Genomic DNA, 19071 nt, shown 5'->3' on the forward strand with positions numbered 1-19071 from the left:
ATGAGATGAGTCATCATAAACATATAATACATACTAGTCTTTGCGGTTTGTCAACGTTCACTTTATCTATTCAGGAGGGATCTACAGTCAAATGATTGACCCTTGATTTTGTTTTATTTACACCACTGCCATCATGTATGGCTGGGTTGAAGGGAAATTATAAAAAATTAGGAGTGCAATTTGGGCTGCTGTGTTTGGGGTTAGGGGTGATGTCGGTGTCACGGACAAGTTTGAGGTTTGAGGGTGGGTGTAGGATTTCAGGGAGAAAAATGGGGAGAAATTCTCGGAGAAAAAGGGATTGAGCGGTCAATTTGGGGAGAGAGAGATAAGAGAGCGTGTTTTGGGGATTAGATACCTGTACACAGTTGAACTTTTTGTTTCATCACTTTTTCTGGCGGTTCTTTTCCATTATTTCAGAAATTGAGGATCCATTTGAAAGACAATAGCAACGATAGAAATTAGGGTTTAGGTACTTTTAATCATAATCCATGCCTTATGTTCTCATAATTCATCATTCCAGCGTTGTTTTCTATCTTGATTCTTGCACCAGTTGTTACTCTTGACAAAATCACGTAGAATTCATATGTTTTGGTATGGTTCAAAATGATATCATGTGAAGAAGTTTCGTCACTGCTTTGATATCGTGACTTTCCATGTGCTTAAGAACTTATATGCAGTTGCATTTTTCTCTACGCACTGCAGTTGATATCATGACTTTCAATGTACAAATTTGATGGTTTTAAATTTTTTTAATTGTGGAAATAGGGTTGAATTGATTTTGTTATCAATTTAGCCCAGAAAAATTGAAGATTTTTTGTTTATGCATACAAGCTTGGTTTTTGAGTGGTTTTTGGTCAGGGAATTTATTTTGTGCTTATAGTTCATGTATTATTAAAGTTTTTGTTTAGTTTTATATTGGGTTGTGGATGCTTTGACAAAAGATGCTGCCTGAGATTTAAAGCATACGTGGGTTGTTTTCAATTCTACCATTAAAACTCATGTTGTCTGTTTTTAATATTTGGTGGTAATTTTAGGTGTTTAATTCTTCATGTAATCTCTGTGATCCCTAAAAGATGAATGTGAACATACAAGCTTGAATAACGCAACAAAAGCAAGATTAAATAACTATCGATGTCGTCAAAATCACTAAAACAATAAAAAAAATATGAAGTCTTACCTCATGTGAAGCTTCCGAAATATCGATTTCGTGTTTCATTCATCAAAATTTTTATTCTCAATCAACATGTTTGTAGTTTCATTGATTAGAGTTTTGTTCAATAATGGAGGGTCGAAGGGATTTTGATAGTTGAAGAAGATAAATATGTCGTTAAAAGTGATTTGGGGTGTATTTAGAATTTTTTTTTAAAACCTAATAAGGTCAAAATTGTCATTGCATAGTCGAGTAAATAAGTCATTTAATATTAAATTTTAATGTGGGTTGCATTCAACATTTTGTGGAGTGCTAATATAAAAAGCCAATATCTTTTAATGAATGAAATGAAAATGAAAATGAAAATGATAATGAAATATGGTTAATACATTAAAATTAGGAAGAAAAAGAGAAATAATTAAAACATCAAAATATAATTAATAAATGAAGTGATTAATGTATCAAGAGACTAAAATTAGATTTTGATCTTAATCACAGTTTTAGTCTAAAGGCTAAATTGGATTAATGTCCTCGTGGTAATAGGGTAATCGGAAGATAATCCCCGTGGTTAAAACATTCGGATTTAAACCCTAAGTTCCGTTAGGATTTAAACCCAAAATTAACATTCCCATTAACCCACTCCATCTTTTTTCTAGATTACCCTATTAACATTTCCAAATAGTTAATTTAGCCTACAAATTAACTATTAATCCAATTAAGTAAATTAATCATTAATTTGTTGGCTGTTTTTGTTGGATTAACATTTCTTGATTGGTTTTAGAAATGATAAAATCTGAACCAGCCAACAAAATCAATCGATGGTTCAAACTAATTCGTTGAGAATCACACACCAATCAAGCAAAACAAAACCCAAGAAACATGAAAAGAGGAGCAGCAGGCAGACCTCACCATCATCCGCTAAAGAATTATCTTTGTTTGGGGTCTGATTGTTTTATCTGAAAAAGCAAACAATGAAGGGAAGCTGAAGAGAGAGATGAGAGAAAGGAACAGGATTTCTGAGGCATATATGAAAAGAGAACAAAGTGAACAGTGTTCTATTAAGCACCATATTTTCAGTCGGCTCCAGAAGAGAGAGAGGCTCTGTACTTCTATGACTTGAGTTGCTAAAACTGTAGCTACAATGCGGGCTTGACGCCATCAGAAATCTTTATTTCTCACACTAATTATTTAAATTTGCTATTAATTTCTTTTATTTTGGAGCAGAAAATTATTAGTTAATTAACATGTTCCCTAACTATAGCTGTAACTCTTTTTTTTTTTTCGGTAACAATAACTGTAACTCTATGATTTGGATGCTGGGATGCAGACAAATATCCATTTGGTTTGCTCCAGGCCAAAAGTCTGGAGGGAATGAGAGAGAGACGGGATGCAGAGAAGCAGGCGGGGAGAGGCAGAACCAAAGTAGGAAAAAGACGGGGGTGGGGGTGGAAATGTTAACGGAAGTTGACAGTACTGTTAATTTTGGACTTGAATTCTAACCGAACTTCACCACGAAGGTTTAAATCCAAAATTTTTCACCACGGAGCCTAGTCTAAAAGTCATCATTGCCAATGATTAGAACGAAGTTTCCTATTTTTTTTATTTTTTATAAATTGTAGTATGTCTCATGTACTATTCAACAAATCTCACTTTATTCTTCTAACGTAGTGACATATTTGCACAAAATAATGAGCGATTGGGCCAAGCCACAAAATATATATTTCATAATAAATTGGTATGAATTTCATTATTAACGAAATTCGAATCTAATATTTTTCACTGAATAAATAAATCAAGACCATTGTTGACTTATTAGGAAAAATATCTTCATTATTTTCTCGTGGATATCATTGAGTTTTTGTTGGAGATTAACGGACGTTGCAAGTTGGTGGATAAGTTGAGTGCGTAGCAAGACAAAGGCCTGAGAAAAGGATTGTATTGGCATGGTCCCATTGCTTAATTGATTTTGGAAGGTCCTTCATTGAGTGTGGGGGGCCACTACGTGTCCTTGTCTCGCACTGCACAAGGGGGAATATGGTCCATTACTTTCAGAAGTTTCGGATGTCACTGTTTTAGACAATCGTAGAAAATGGATGAGGTGGATTCTCTCCAATCTTCTTTGTGAGAATTTTAAGTATTCTCACGTATTAATTATTATTATATATTATGTGGTCAGTTTTCGTTAAATATTATTTATATTTAATTTTAAATAAAAATTTAAAATAATTTATGACCGCACGATATACGATAAACGGTTAAAATGTGAAGATTTTTAAAATCTCTACGATTTAAATTCGGATATGATCCAAATCCGTGGAAAATTCCACCCCTTCTAGAAACGTTGAAAAAACATCCTTCAGCTGGCCAGCTGTGTGATGTAAAAGGATCTATAAAGTTGCCCTTTTAGTTGCGAGTTTTGAAAGTCAAATCTTAAAAAATTGAGCTAAGCTATAATGGCGTGCCTGTTTGCTTCATATTCCGACGTCCATAATTCCGTGTAGGCAAGGTAAGGGAACTGTTTGGTCGTCGAGGAGTACTTGTTATACTCTCTGAAATATTTTTTTGTGTTGATTTTTTCATAATTTTTTGAAAATTCTTGTAGGCTAATTTTGACATTTTGAGTCTGTTTTTTACATCTATTTAGTAAAATTTCAAAGTTTTAACGTAGTTGATCGGCTCTGCAACTCAGTTGACTTTTTACAGTTAATCGTTGACCTTCTCGTTGATTTTTTACAAAAATTTAACGAGGACCTTTCTTAGCGTATTTCAACGCCTTGGTTCCAAATCCGCACTCCATTTTCCCGAATTTAATCATTTTAGTTGAGTTTTACTAATGAATCTTAATATTATGTTTAGGTGTGATTACTATTGGAGACTCTGGCCTTCCTAGTTTCACCGGCTATGACTTCGCAAGTATTTGTAAGTGGGTCTTTTCTTTTATATAGTATATATATTATTTGAGTTTCCATACATAGATTAATAATGCATTTTCTAAGTGATTTCATAATTCAATTGACATTATAAGAATTGTTGCAATGATGAAAATTGTGAGATTATTATGAATCCCAAGGGATGCACATGTATGCATATTATTGCAAGATACGTTATTTATATTACGGAAATGAATAGTATTATGTCAATGTAAATTATTGATTTACTGTTGTATGATTTTATTTACGTTATCTGCTCATCGTTGTTGCACTGGTGTAGTACTCGCCCAGGCTAGAGTCAGTCTTTCACGTGTATGTTCACATCGCACCATATGCTCACTTTGGATCTATTGTAGGTGCCAGTCCAGTCCTAGATTGCTATAGGCAATTAGGACTTGTATGTGATGCGCATAGCGCCAGTCTTTATGTGATTGTAGTACTAGAGCATAAATCATTATTACACCCAGTCATGTTCATGTCAGAATACCTCTGCATGAACTCTTGTGTCAGCGTATGTCGATGAGCATTCAATGTGATATATTTATTTCTGCAAGATATTGTGATTACTGGAAGTTATATGCCTATTTACGAATTTTGTGACATATTGAATTCTTGAGATATTGCAGGCTACAGTAAGTATTTTCATACTATACGTAGTATGTATATTTTGGAAACTATATTTTTTTTACAGCGAGGGGTTATAATGTTTTCAAAAAGGTTTTTATAAAACTTTATCTTTAGGCTCACTCATCCTTGTTTTTTGCTCCTCCAGGTTTAGTAGCTGAGTTTTCGTGTCGACGAGGATTTATGGCAAAACGTTGTTATGGGAATACTCCTGACTATATAACTCCTCTTTCACCTTTACTGTACTTTACTTATGCTCTGACATCACATGTGAAATGGGTTCATCCCCGCTCACAAGCGCACTTTTACATTTAGGCACTTTTAGTTTTAAATTTACTCACATTTTCCACATCACTACATTTTATGACTTCGTCGCATTCTTGGTGTCGGTCAACACAGCTTGATTTCGCGTTCAGGTGAACATTCTGGGTTGGGGTGTGTCATTATCTACACTACATGTTAATAACACTATGTTTCTCAACCCAAAAACTAATGAAATTACTATTATACCCAATTATACATAATTGAAAGAAAATATTAAATTAAAAAATATTGGTGTTAAAGTAATTTCGCACAAACAATTTTTTCCTTTCCTCACCCACATGTAACCACAGTTTTACAACTCTTACTCATCTACCCTCTCTCCTATTTCCTACTTTTCCCTCTTATTTTTGTTAATTTTTAATTTTATTTTATTTTGATTCCAATTTCCTTTTCAAACTATCATATATTTAAACACACTCACTATATCTGACTTTATCTAGTGTTATTAAAAATGGTTGTTCTAGCCACTTAGTATTACGGTCTAGTGATATTCTTCTTTACATGTAAGTAAGAAGTCTTAGGTTCGATTTTGCTAAAGACGAATTTGAACCACATTATTACTAGGTCATTGCAAGGCTAAGTCCGCTCCCTCATTCTTAGTATAAATAATATCGTTTATTTAAAAAAAAAGATTCTACAAAATTCAATTCAATTTACTAACCAATTTAAAAAAATAATGGCTCTCTATGGGTGAAACGGTATTAAGAGTAGAGTAAATTGTAGCATTAGTCTCTGAACTTTAATCAAATTGGAGCAATGGTCCCTCAACTAAAAATCCATAACCATTGGTCCCTCAACTTATCAAAATGTGTAGCTGTAGTCATTTTCATCAATTTCTTCAAAATTTTGCCAAAATAAGTTATGTTGGGATAACCATTTATATAATTAATGTCCCTCAACTCATCAAAGTATGTAATTATGATCATTTTCATCAACTACGTCAAATTTTTTGTCAAAACGAGTTATGTTGGAAGGACCATTGCTACAATTGGGTTAAAGTTAAGGGACCATTTTTCTAGTTGAATTAAACTTGAGGGACCAAAGGTAATGGATTTTTAGTTGAAGAATCATTGCTCCAATTAAGTTAAAGTTAAGGAATTATAGCTACAATTTACTCTTAAGAATAATATGATGGATATATAAGGACGTCTGATAAGTTTCATGATCAAAATTTAGGTTTTCATCATTTTAGCCAATTGTCAATCAAATTTCCTTAGTAGAGGTCTGAAAGATGAAGCAATTTTGGAGAGAACCACTTTAAAATAACAATTAGAAATCCTCAACAGCCAAGACGACCAACCACTAAGTAAAACGTACTCTAAGTAGACCTGGAAAGCGGGTAGTGTTTTTCGTATTTGTGTTTAAGTTGTTAACATGTTGTCTTAATGACTCATATTGTGTCGACATGTTAAGTTAATGATGGAAGAATCTTGATCCGATGAGTCATTAAAATAACGTGTGACCCAACTTGATTTGTTAAAATAATAAAAGGCCTGTGTAACCGTTTAACTTGACCATATAGTTGATAATCTCAAGATTTTGAACTCTTTTTCTTGGCTCTTATGGTTTCCGACGACGAAAAAATGTATTTAAAATGTGCCCTTTATCATGAAACTCACCAAGTCAAAGAAGTGTATGGCTACTTACTTACCTAATGGGAAACATATACTTTCAGGCTTCAGCCACTTTAACTGAACGGATCAATAAATTGTAGACACCGGAATACTGAATGCTAGTCATACATTCCATAGTGAGTCTCTTAACAAGTTGGAATAGACATGCTCCTGACGAGTATCCATGAGTGACCATTTTGAACCGTTCGTTAACTAATACGGGTCCGTCAGCTTTAATCCAAACTTACTAAGCGCATCTCCAATAACGTGTCCGCTCTCTTAAATCCAAACATATTAAGGCTCAACTCAAACATTGAAATTTTCGTTTCGTATAAATGGATGGTGTGCTATATTGCCAGGTCTGACTCTAAGGTTGAGGGAAGAAAAATGGTTTAAGTCCACCAAGTACGAAGTCAACTTTAGGCTTGGGGCGGCTTAAACACACAAGCTTGTTTAACCCCTTTTTTTTTTTTTTTTTTGAACAAAAGCTTGTTTACTTGAATAGAGGGTTACACTCAACTTTTGGTTGATAGATTTTTGTGCATCAATTTACCTAAATTGAAAGAAAAAAAAGTCTTCTCACTTAACATGACGATCTAAGTAGTAATTTTCTGGACTTATAAGTGAGAGATTTTATATTTGACTTGTTAATAGCGAGTTTGATGATACATTATTATATGACTAATTCATTGTGTAACTTAGTTCAAATCTCTCACCTCTCTTAGTGTAAACATACTATTGTATCAAAAACTAAAAGTAAATTGTATCTAGGCCCAATTTTTTTTCATCTCTTAGACCCAACAACCCAATTTTTCCCACCAAACTCCCAAATTTCCTCCCTCTTCTCATTGAGTTCAAATCGTCTGCACACAAAACTCTTTGTGACCTCTATATGCTCTATCAACTTGAGCGACAGGTGTCATTTTGACTTAATTTACTTTTAGTTTTTGAATTTTTTTTATTGAGGAGATAAATTGAAGAGTTAACATTGTTAAATGTGGTTTAAATGATTGATCAGGTGTTAATAAAGGAGATAGATGATAAATCACACAAAAACCGCATAAGATTTTGGGTGCAGATGATTTGAACTCCTTCTCATTAGCCTTGAGAAGAATAAGAACCACCATGCTCTGCCACTTCGGCTTCAAACATAGCTCCACTCTATGCTGCTGTCAACTTCTGTTCAAATTAGCCTTTCTCTTTTCTGATTGGTTGGAGTGAACTCATTCTATTTTTCAGAAGGACGAGACTTTAAAACGCAGAAAGTAATCTTCCCACGCTTGAAAGCCAAGTACATAACTTGAACCAAATTTCAAGCGAGATACCATAACATCCCACGATTACTATAAAACCAAAAGTTTGGAAGAGATCGACCACAAAACAACTGAAAGATACCAAAAAAAAAAAAAAAAAACATTCACATTATTACTGCTTGCAATTATTTCAAATTATGGAGAATATTGAGAGGAAGAGGTTGGCCGTTTTGGTGGGGTGCAATTACCCAAACACCAGAAACGAGCTGCATGGTTGCATAAACGATGTGCTCGCCATGAGAGACACACTTGTGAGTCGGTTTGGGTTCGATCCGAGCGACATTCAGCTGTTGACTGATGCAGCAGCAGCAGATGCTGGTTCTGGTGGTTCCTCATCAGTTTTGCCAACAGGTGCAAACATTAAGAAGGCACTTGGTGAAATGGTTGATCAGGCTAAACCAGGTGATGTCTTGTACTTTCATTACAGTGGCCATGGAACAAGGATTCCTTCATTGAAACCAGGCAACCCCTTCAGGCAGGATGAGGCAATTGTGCCTTGTGATTTCAACCTCATCACTGGTGGGTGTTTAAAATTACTAATATGCACTATATCGTGTCCTTTTAGTCTAGTTATTTAATTGTTCTATTTAATTCTCTCTTATATGTTATACTTCAGGTAATGATACATGCATATGGATCATATTGTTTAGTCACGTTGTAGTTCGCACCACTAACAGGAGTGAGACCCGCTCATACGATTACGACTCACTTTTATTAGAAATGTGGTCTACAATGTGGTGCAAATAGTTTCATACTTTCTAATTTACCGAAAATATTTATGTATGTTTTTATGGTAAAATTGTGAGGGTGAGAGAATTTATATCCTTAAGAGTATATGTAATGATACTTTTAAAATGCTTAAAAACGCTTTTAAATAATTAAAACACTTTCACTTGCGCATTTGGCAGAATAATGTAAAATGTTTTTAATTACAAAAACAATTATAATTCTTTCTAGATAATCACTTGATTTAAAAACCATTTTCTCCTTTCTATAGTTTTTGTTTTTTTGTTTTTTTTTTAATAATAAGAAAAACGCTCATAAGCGTAAGTGTTTTGGACACCTCCTCTAATTCGAGTAGTCATAATAACACATTGGTAATTCACCATGTAGATGTTGATTTTAGACAATTAGTGAACCGTTTGCCGAAGGAAGCAAGCTTTACAATCCTATCAGACTCATGTCACAGTGGAGGCCTCATTGATAAGGAGAAGGAGCAAATTGGACCTTCTCATGTCACTGAAACTAGTAACAAATCATCATCTATTTCCTCCAAGCCGAAGGCCATTCCCTGCGAGACCATATTGCACCACCTCTCATCCTTGACGGGAATAAACACATCCGATATTGCAACCCACTTGCTAGAGTTGTTTGCAGCCGACGCCAGCCTCAAGTTTCGCTTGCCTCCCCTTGAAGTCCTCGACATGTTCGAGTCATCTAAGCCCGATGAAGGAATTCTACTCAGCGGGTGTCAAGCAAATGAAACTTCCGCGGATGTAACGAACGCGGTTATGACTGGTGGCAAGCCGTGTGGAGCATTCAGCAATGCGGTCCAAATGGTGTTGAAGGATCACGAGGTTGAATTAAGCAACAAAAAGCTCGTGTTGCTTGCGCGACAAGTTTTGAAAGAACAAGGGTTGGAGCAGCACCCTTGTCTCTACTGCAATGATGAGAATGCTGATGCTACTTTCTTGTCGCAATCTCAAGAGTAGCTCAAGCTTATGAAACATATATTGGATATGATGTGATTTGTCAAAAAATTAAAGTGTATTATTATTGTTTGATTTTACAAATAAAGAAGCCGCTGATATTGCTATTCCTTTGGCAACTTCAGAGCTCAAGTTTATCAGAATCTCTGTTGCTCTGTTGTTTCTTTGTTCAGCTCAAGTTCCGTTTCCATCGAGTTCTTCGGTAGAATAAGTTCTTATTTGTTGCATCAATATTAAGAAAAAACACAAAGCTTCTTCCATTCAATATTCAAGAATAAATATTGCTATACACAAGTAATCTGGAAAATGTATGCAAAGCCAAACAAAATTACACAAAATGTATGATACCTATAACAATAACAAGACAGAAAGAGGACAAATTTTGTCTAACTTTGGCTGTAATGTTGTACACTCGACTATCTATTTAACAATTTTGAAGGTACAGTAAAATTCCTTATCTCCTTTGGAAGTTAAGGTACTTGATGCCGTAGGCAAAGACGAAGAAGAAGAGGAGGACCCAACCAAGATGAGCAATGACGACAGGGATCAGAAAGTCGTAGTCAAAACCCAAGTAGTTTTTGAGAAATACATCAATTTTTTGTGGTCCTTGAATAGGAATATCGATGTTAGTCTTCATGTCACCAACTTGAGATGTGAAGATACCATAGATTGTCCAGGCAACGGGAGAACCCCAGTAGTACCACCTCCACCAGATGGGAATTAGCTGCAGTATTGAGACTTATATTAGGTATAAAGTAGTAATAGAGATGATCCGTAGCAAGGTAAATAAAATAAAAAGAACTCGAAATGAGAAGAACAATTCAAATGACATACCGGCCTGGGAATTAGGAAGCCCGAGAACAAGTTCCAGAAACTCAAGAAGAACGACATAACAATTGCAGCAATTTGATGGCCAGGAGTCAGGGCAACAACCATCATTCCGTACATAGAGAAGTAGGTAAAGCACATGAAGATGAAGTAGTAGAAGTACAAAAACTTCTCCACCTTGAAATTGTACCCGATCATGAAAAATAGAAGGCAAGAATAGACGAAGGTTTGGATTGCAACGTAAATTGTCTCAATAGCCACCTATAACACCAATATATATGTCAATAAACAAAGATATGAAATTATAATGACTATACAAAAACAAGCACATAAACGAGTGTGGCTGTCAATATCTTACCTGAGCAAATGCATAAGGCAACTCTGAATACATTCCGGCTGCTCTTTCACGATAGAAGACCGTTCGTTCAACCGCAACCACAGATTGCACAGCAGAAGCATTGCTAGCTCCAAGGAAGAGAATGGCAGAATAGGTAGCTCCCAAAAGATTGATCAGGTCTTGTTGTTTGTGTCTGTTCACAAGGAGATATAAAAGTTAAACATTGTATAAGCAGCAATGTTTGCAGAAAACATGCAACGAATCACATGTCAAAGAAAATGTCGTACGAAATAAGTAGCTGATAATAAAGTGCTTGAACTTACATCTTGTCTCCCTTGCCCCAGAAGATAACACCAAATAATACTCCAATGCAGATTGTCATGAAAAACCTAATGGCATTGTATCGTGAGTTCCTCCAGTATGACCAGTGTTGTTTCCAGAAGCATGCCTTGCATTGTGTTGCAAAGCTTTGGGAGTATTGGGTGGGGAAGTAAAGATCGCTGGAGCCTGGTTCTGGAATGCTTAGTTCCTTAATAAGTTCTTGATTTCTCCTGGACAAACGAAACAAAAAGCATGAAAAAAAAAAAATTAGCACACACAGATGAGTGGAAGGCAACGATGCAAATGAACAGAAAGCACAGCTACATGCAACTTACTTATAGAGATCAGAATTTGCAAATATTTCTGCAAAGTCCACATCATTCTGAGCCTCAATGGCGGCCGAGCTGACCTCCAACATCCAGGTAGCTGGATTGTAACCCTCTTTGATCTTTGCAACCCCTGGAATAGCCTGCAAGATGTTTTGTATTAGTCAAACAATTTAAGCTCATAGAGCAAGATGCATTTTGGATTGCATGAGATTGATGTTTGAATTTTTTATTTTTTTTTAACCTAAGTGATTCAAGTATAAACTTACCTCAAAGTATTCAACAAGTTTGTGAGACTGGCGACCTAGAGGACCGGCATAAATCACTTGTCCTCCCCTTTTCATTAAGAAAAGCTACAGGGCAAAACAATATCAAGGTGACAAACTGTACAAGAAATAACGAAAAATTCTAGGAATTAAACAGATTAAAAAAAGATCAGTTTGTACCTCATCAAAAGCTTCAAAAATGTCAATGCTAGGCTGGTGAATTGTACATACAACAGTTCGTCCTGTATCCACGGTGTTTCTTACAGTCCGCATAACAATGGCGGCTGCTCTAGCATCAAGACCTGATGTCGGCTCATCCATGAAGATGATGGAAGGGTTGGCAACCAATTCTACAGCAATAGTGAGCCTCTTTCTCTGCTCAGTTGAAAGTCCATCAACTCCCGGAAGTCCAACTAAAGCATTTCTCAATGGGTTGAGCTCGACCAAATCCATAACCTCATCAACAAACATCTGCATAAAGGAAAGAAAATTGATAATGAGAGTCAGCATTTGTTTATGGGAATGAAACAATTTATGAAGAGAATAAATGCTCAAGTTGCTAAAAGTATTTTTTTTATGGGAAATCAGGAGCATACCTTTCTTGTTTCGGTCTTGACATCTTTACCAAGACGCAGCCAGGCAGAGTATAGGAGAGACTCATAGACAGTAACAAATGGTGAATGAATATCATTTTGTTCACAGTAACCGCTGACCCGAGCAAATGTGGCTTGGTTCTTTGGGTAACCAGAGATGGTAATACTTCCTTCAATGTACCCACCGGTCTTTCTTCCAGCTAAGACATCCATCAAGGTTGTCTTTCCAGCACCACTGACACCAACTAATGCAGTCAAAACACCAGGTCTAAATGCACCACTGACATCTCGTAGAAGTTGGAGTCGAGTCTCTTCAATCCCTTGGCTCTTCATTTCCTGGTAAAGACACAAAAAAGGTTAGCATAAACAAAACAAATTTGGAAAATGATTAAATTCTGGCTTTGCTTGTTTAGAACTCCAAACTTCAGAAGAAAAGTACTTACGGCAGGCATATCCACATAGTAATTCACATGGTTGAAAGCGAGTGAGAGGGGCTGGAAGGGTAAAACCATTCCTCGTTTGGCTTGATTATTTCCTTGAGAATTTCTGACTTGCATATCAATACCTGTTATCGATCATTATTTATTAGATGAAGAAAATAATTGATAGCGAAGCTACTAATCAAGATGTAAAGCATACACCATCTTTTAGAAACAAACATCCCGGTTAGGATCCACAAGAAATAATATTTGTACCTTCTGGACTAGATCGTCGCTTCTTATTCCCTTCAGAGTCTTCATCATTCTCAATTAGAGTTTTAGTTTCACTTAGGGCTGAAATTGAGAAAATAATAAAATAGATAATCAGCACTAGAGCCATTGCGGTAACAATACCTCATGACAGTTGAAAATTGTTCACTTACGATCTAAGTAGGTCAGTGCTGCCATAAAAAGAATATTGAAGAGAACGGTAAATCCGAAGAGCGCGGCAATACAAGTCCAATACCAAGTCTCCGTAGTAAACAGTCCTCTTTCCCTCAGAAGTACCTTTCCAACTGTGTTTTCAGAGGCATTGAGAACAGGCTGTGCAAAGGGATTAAAAATATCGTTAAGCTCAACCAGTTCAATTTAGATATGAAAGTGTTGTGGTAAATATTAAGATATGGCGTGAATTATATAAACACTTCAGTTAACTTACAGCACTCCATCTTTTATCAAGAAACTCATTGATAGCAATTGCATTTTGCCCATACATCATAGGTGACGCATAGTAGCCCCATATCATCCACGGCTTGATGTCATCTGCACAATGAGATGGGATATTGTGAACATTTCATAACATGTGGAAGGAGTATCAGTCATCAGTGCAATCATTTAGAAATCTGTAAGGTGCTGGTGTCAAATTGGTAAATGCACTAGCTTACTTTGACAATGAAATGAGAAAGATTTCTAACCTTTAGCGACGACAAAACCTCCAAGGACAAACACCAGTAGCAATGTAAAGGAACCAATTGTATTCGAAACAACCTCTGTTCTTCCAAGGGCAGCAATGAAACGGAAAAGGGAGAGTGCCATCTGATGTACGCCAAAGAAAGCCAAAAACTGTTTGAAGAACCTGAGCATATATATACATAAGTCAGATTAAAGAATAATTCAATTGCATATCTTTCGTAATTTCTTTAGCAGCACAAAAATAAAGCTTTCGAGAATGATACGACTGATAAGATTGAAGCTTACCTACTGGCCGCTGGTGCAAACCCGATGGTGTAGTATGTTAGAACAATCCATATCCCAGATTCCATCAGTGAAATGGGAATTCTGGTTAGCGAAATGGGCAAGCCAAAAGCCCAGCCAGGATAGAACAGGGCATCCCTTTGTTTAAAGAACACAGGAATCCTGAAAACTGTCATTGCAAGCTCTGCCATTCCGTTAAACATGACGTTAATGAGACTGAAAAACAGTGCTCCCCAGAATTTTGCCGAATCTTCTGCTCTTCCGGCTTTCATTTCTGTTCTTAAGAATACCGTCAGAGCAATTGTAGCCATGATTGTTATCTGCGTAGTTTTGAATACGTACACGAAAGAGTTACGCTTCATCAGCAACCATTCCCTTGCAAAGCATGCCTTGAAGAGCTCCATATTGGATATTCCATACTTATCCGTCACCAGAGCAGCAGGATGGACTGATCTTTTATCATAAGGAACTCTTAGTTCCTCCACAAGACGTTGGCCAACATGAAAAGTGGTGAATGCTCGAACAAAATCGGATACTGAAACAAATCTGTAGGGTTGGTTCTTCTTAAACCAGTATTGTTCTTGGTCCTTCTTAGACGTCACTTCTTGCAAGAAGTCTGCAACACCTTTTCTGTCAGGGCATTTGAACCCCATATATTCGAAGAACTCAAGCACATTTTCACGTGGACCGTGGTACACAATCTGACCCTCAGAAAGAAGCATAATGTCGTCAAACAGATCATACGTCTCAGGTGCAGGCTGCAAGAGAGAGATGACCATTGAGACTTCCATAATATGAACCATCTGCCTCATGAACTTGACAATCTGAAAGGTTGTGGAACTGTCCAGCCCCGTTGATATTTCATCCATGAAAAATGCTTTCGCTGGTCCAACCAACATTTCTCCTGCATTCAGAATAGACATTGTGAATTAGAATACCAGGAAGTAGTTTTGTATCTTAACTATCATTCCTATCATGCGAACCAAGACTAACAACGGTTTCTTAAAAAAAAATAAAAGCGCCAGTTGCAGAAACCACATTGGTGCATAAGTTTATAGAAAATCTTAGAAATATTTTATAACTAAACAGGCAAAAATAACACGGTTGTTATCTTAAACACGTTCAGATACAAATATAAAGCGTAACATCATGGAATAACTCAAATGACATACAGTAACGTACCAGTAGTTACACGTTTCTTCTGTCCACCGGATATGCCCCTTCTCATGTCATCACCCACCATAATATCAGCACAGATATCAAGTCCAAGTATCTATCAGAATAATTAAAAGACGTTAGCCTTGTACGATAAGAATGATGGAACAGGAATACAATCTTATGATTGAATCAACAAACCTTGAGAACGTAATCTGTGATCAAACTAGTTTCCTGGCCAACCATAGATGTGGCTTTCATGAATGCGTCGATTTCAGGATCGGGTTTGATACCTGAATCTTTCTCCCGTCTAGACAACTCTACCAGCATATCGTACCTGGTTCCAACTCCCAGGCAACGTCCGGAGAAATCCAATGTTTCACGAACTGTCATCTCACCATAATGAAGATCATGCTGGCTAATATAAGCAGAAGTTCTCTGAGGCACAAATTCGTGGAATTCATGGCCACAATAGGTCACGTTCCCAGTTACCTGTTTATAACACATATCGTCAATACATACGAAAATGTATAGATGTACACGCATTAATCAATTGATAACTCTAATAAAACGTAATGAGAGAGAGAAGATTACAGACCCTTAGATCTTTATCGAGTTTGCCAGCAAGTGCTTTTAGCAGTGTTGTTTTTCCTGACGATGGAGGTCCAAGAAGCAGTGTCATCCTGAAAAACAAAGCAATAACTTATGGATGAAATTTGGAAACAAAACTACTTCACATGACCAGCATACCAAAAGATTAGTTTCCGTCTTCTTTTCGGAGGAACATGAATTTGTTTATGATGATTGACTAAATTTTTTCTCATTGATGCAACAAAATGTTAAACTGGTAAACTATGAGCATACCTTGACGGTTTAACAATACCGCTCACATCTTGGAGTATCTTGACAACTCTTTTCTTTGATTTTGAGAGTCCAATCAATCCAACTAGTCCCTGTTCACAGGTACAGATTTAGAAATCTAAGATCCGCTAGCGAAATGCTCGATTAAGAAGTAAGGTTCGGTATTAAGAGATGTCGAAACAATACCTCAAGTTGGTTCAAGGTGGAATTCAGCAGAGTTGGAAGTGCTCTGGTGCCAACATAAGCATCTCCTTCTATTGACAAATTCTGGAATCTGACCTCAACCTTAGGAACCTCAATTCCAACCCTGTTTCCAAATTAAAACACAAATTTAGCAAGAAAACCAAGGAAAAACATATCTTTCTTTTTTTTGAGAAGAAGGAAAAACATATCTTTGATTCATCTGTTTTCATGATTTCAAAGTTTATGTTTACTCAAACCCCAACTCAAAAAGATTCAAATATTCGCTACTTAGTACTTCGGTCTAGTACTACTCTTCACTTGTACGCGTGAGATTTTAGTTCGAATCTCTGTTGAGTTCGATATCAATTTAGTCCTTAACCCTTAGTGTAAATATATTGTTGTATCAAAATATAAAAAGTTTCAAATTGAAATCTTAGTTCTTTTCCTTTTCCCCAAAATTTCAATCCAACTCTTTTTTTTCCTACTGATTTTCTCACCAACCAAACAAACTACGCAGAGCAGAAGCAAAAGACAAACCTGTCGTTTCTGGCTCTGAGCCTCTGCAAGAACCTTTCATTATCATCCTCCACGACCTTAAGTATGCTCTCCATCAACTGCTTCTTGTCTTGCGCCCCAAGATTCGCAACGTCGACTTCTTCAGTTACAAATCTCCCATTGCTCATGGCCTGTCTCAGCATCCCCCTCCGCATCCTATCATAAGTGGGCAGCCTCTCTATGGCGGCCCACTTGAGCTCCTCCTCCTCATCCACCGCCTGCTGCCGCCCGCTCCGCTGGAACACATCCGGTGCGTTCCACATTTCCCGAACACTAGTCGACCGCCAGCTCCGCCGGCTGCTCGACTGCCTGGCCACACTGGACTGCCTAGACAGATCATCTCCGGCTAAAGCCGCCATTTTTTAAACTCCCAAACCACCAAATCACTCAAAAATCGAGATTTCAAGTATTGGATTTGACAAACACAACCAAATCAGACGAACCCAGTTTCAGAAAAACCGATTGAACTCCTATGTTCGAGTTGAAAATTGACGATCAACAAAAGAATGGTTTTTTGCTTTGCTTCTTGGTTTTTCTTGAAGAGTGAGAAAATGTGAAGAGAGAGAGAGAGAGAGAGAGAGAGAGAGAGAGAGAGAAAGAGATATTTCTGCCATGGATTTGGTTCAGCATTATATAGACTAACAAAGTCTGAGCAGGACAAAAACGAAGAGTCTCCGAAAGAGAGAGAGAGAGAGTGAGTCGTCTCTGCCCAACTGGCTTTTGTTTTGCTTTTATTTTTTTATTAATATTTTAATTTCTCGTGTATGATGGGAACCATGGGGTGCTTAGTCAAAATCGTACTAATCCATCTGTTCATACCGCGGCTGGGTTCGGAATTTCGGATTACGATTCTCCCCCTTCTTAATTTCTTTTTTTCTTTCCTCTCCTTTTAATTAAGCCGTTACAATTAAACCTTCTCAGCATCTCATATTAGTTTTCTATAGAAAGGTAATGACAAAGAGAAGTCATTCAATACTATTGCTTGATGGTATTCTTCTTCACATTGAAGTGAGAGATCTTAGGTTCAAATTTCGTCGATGACGAATTTAATACCAAATTAGGTTGCTTATTATGTGGCTTAACTGAACTCCCCCTGCTCTTGATGTAAAAATATCAACAAAAACAAAAAATGGTCATGTGAATTGGACGACTACATCTAAGAATTTCTTCTTATGAAAATTTCTAAACATGAGCATGCTGTTGTGGTGTCAATAATATCATGTCGTATGAAAAGAAACTTACATATAAATTATACAATTACCATAAAACACCATGATGTCATAGAAGTCTGTCTATAACAAAAAAAAAATATCTCTCTGCATATGGTAAGGGTGGTTTGGTCCTTGCGTACAGCTAATCATGTCATAAATAAGTTTTTCTATAAATTTTGACCGCTGCTGTATTTTGGTGACCAATTGTAGGCCGTGTTGTAATCAATAACATTTCCCCTCTTATTTTCAAGAAAAAAAAATTAATACAATAAATACTCTTTCCTGTCTTTTTCTCTTCTTTTTGTTTCTTTTATAATAATATGATTATGAAATGCTATTTCTTGTGATGGTGGGAAAATGTTAGGATATTGGATCCACGGGTATGTACTGATTCAGATCGTGAGAATATTCTGTTATGGTTGCTGTCAAGTTTCAACGGTGACCTGCACCGTGCTTATCATGTCATTAATTACTACCTCATTAGTAACAGAAAATCTCTTACTTGGGTGATTACTGCCAGTTATCCTTTTAATAATGTATTTTCTAGACATTCCAGCCATCGCCATTTCTTTAATATGCCTTAAATCGGTAATATCATTAAAATACAAATAAACGTTTCAATTGTTGAAATTTAAAGTTAAGCGTGACCGACATGCGACAACTAATATCCATTTTACTGCAAAATAAGAATACCTTCAGAGAGAATGGGCCCATTATTGTATATATGACTTTGACTCTAATTTTATCAAACATCAACATTGTATATTCCTCAAAATATTACATTAGTTGAACTAATCCTAACTGATGTTTGGTTCTTGTAGTATGATGAAAATATGGTGTTAGTGATACTTAAGTTCAAGGTCTGGAGTTCATAGCGCTCAAGACCTTAGGTTTTAGGGCTCGAGACCAAGACTAAGCAAACCATTTCAGGGCTCCAGTCCAAAAACTTAGGTTATTGCTCCACCTTTGAGCTTCATGTTCGGAGCATGGGAGATCATGGTACGGAGTCAAATAAGATTTAACGCTTGGGGGTTCAATATGAAGTTTGAAGGATAATAATCGAGGTACCATTAAGGATTCATAGTAAAGAGAGGTCTTG

The 19071-nt window shown here is 36.5% G+C and overlaps 2 protein-coding genes and 1 long non-coding RNA gene across 3 annotated transcripts; 2 read left to right on the forward strand and 1 right to left on the reverse strand.

Moving 5' to 3' along the window:
• Positions 1 to 3568: 3568 nt before the first annotated feature.
• Positions 3569 to 5058, forward strand: LOC126614875 (uncharacterized). The gene is made up of 3 exons (XR_007620552.1): positions 3569 to 3656; positions 4007 to 4069; positions 4853 to 5058. It is a non-coding gene; the product is annotated as an uncharacterized LOC126614875 (long non-coding RNA).
• A 2973-nt stretch (positions 5059 to 8031) lies between these two features.
• On the forward strand, positions 8032 to 9806 carry LOC126614874 (metacaspase-9). The gene is made up of 2 exons (XM_050282559.1): positions 8032 to 8473; positions 9068 to 9806. Exons 1-2 carry the CDS (start codon positions 8092 to 8094, stop codon positions 9664 to 9666), a joined length of 981 nt encoding a protein of 326 aa, XP_050138516.1. The 5' UTR covers positions 8032 to 8091; the 3' UTR covers positions 9667 to 9806.
• Positions 9807 to 9896: 90 nt separating this feature from the next.
• On the reverse strand, positions 9897 to 17365 carry LOC126614873 (pleiotropic drug resistance protein 2-like). Its single transcript, XM_050282558.1, has 20 exons — positions 16744 to 17365; positions 16210 to 16330; positions 16027 to 16115; positions 15761 to 15845; positions 15364 to 15654; positions 15190 to 15280; positions 14011 to 14911; positions 13728 to 13888; positions 13472 to 13575; positions 13197 to 13356; positions 13030 to 13107; positions 12778 to 12899; positions 12338 to 12670; positions 11922 to 12212; positions 11745 to 11828; positions 11485 to 11618; positions 11152 to 11379; positions 10850 to 11021; positions 10498 to 10752; positions 9897 to 10387 (listed from the first exon to the last, which is right to left on the reverse strand). The coding sequence occupies exons 1-20, from the start codon at positions 17118 to 17120 to the stop codon at positions 10118 to 10120; spliced, it is 4347 nt and encodes a 1448-aa protein (XP_050138515.1). The 5' UTR covers positions 17121 to 17365; the 3' UTR covers positions 9897 to 10117.
• Positions 17366 to 19071: the final 1706 nt, after the last annotated feature.

The sequence above is a fragment of the Malus sylvestris genome, chromosome 3 (assembly GCF_916048215.2).
Source record: "Malus sylvestris chromosome 3, drMalSylv7.2, whole genome shotgun sequence".
Lineage (NCBI taxonomy): Eukaryota > Viridiplantae > Streptophyta > Magnoliopsida > Rosales > Rosaceae > Malus > Malus sylvestris.

Coding starts and splice junctions, on each gene's coding strand:
- LOC126614873 (XM_050282558.1), bottom strand. CDS start 17,120: ATGGCGGCTTTAGCCGGAGATGATCTGTCTAGGCAGTCCAGTGTGGCC. Junction 16,116..16,209: donor CCACCTTGAACCAACTTGAG/GTATTGTTTCGA, acceptor ACCTGTGAACAG/GGACTAGTTGGATTGATTGG. Junction 12,213..12,337: donor TCAAGACCGAAACAAGAAAG/GTATGCTCCTGA, acceptor TCCTTTATGCAG/ATGTTTGTTGATGAGGTTAT.
- LOC126614874 (XM_050282559.1), top strand. CDS start 8,092: ATGGAGAATATTGAGAGGAAGAGGTTGGCCGTTTTGGTGGGGTGCAAT. Junction 8,474..9,067: donor TGATTTCAACCTCATCACTG/GTGGGTGTTTAA, acceptor TTCACCATGTAG/ATGTTGATTTTAGACAATTA.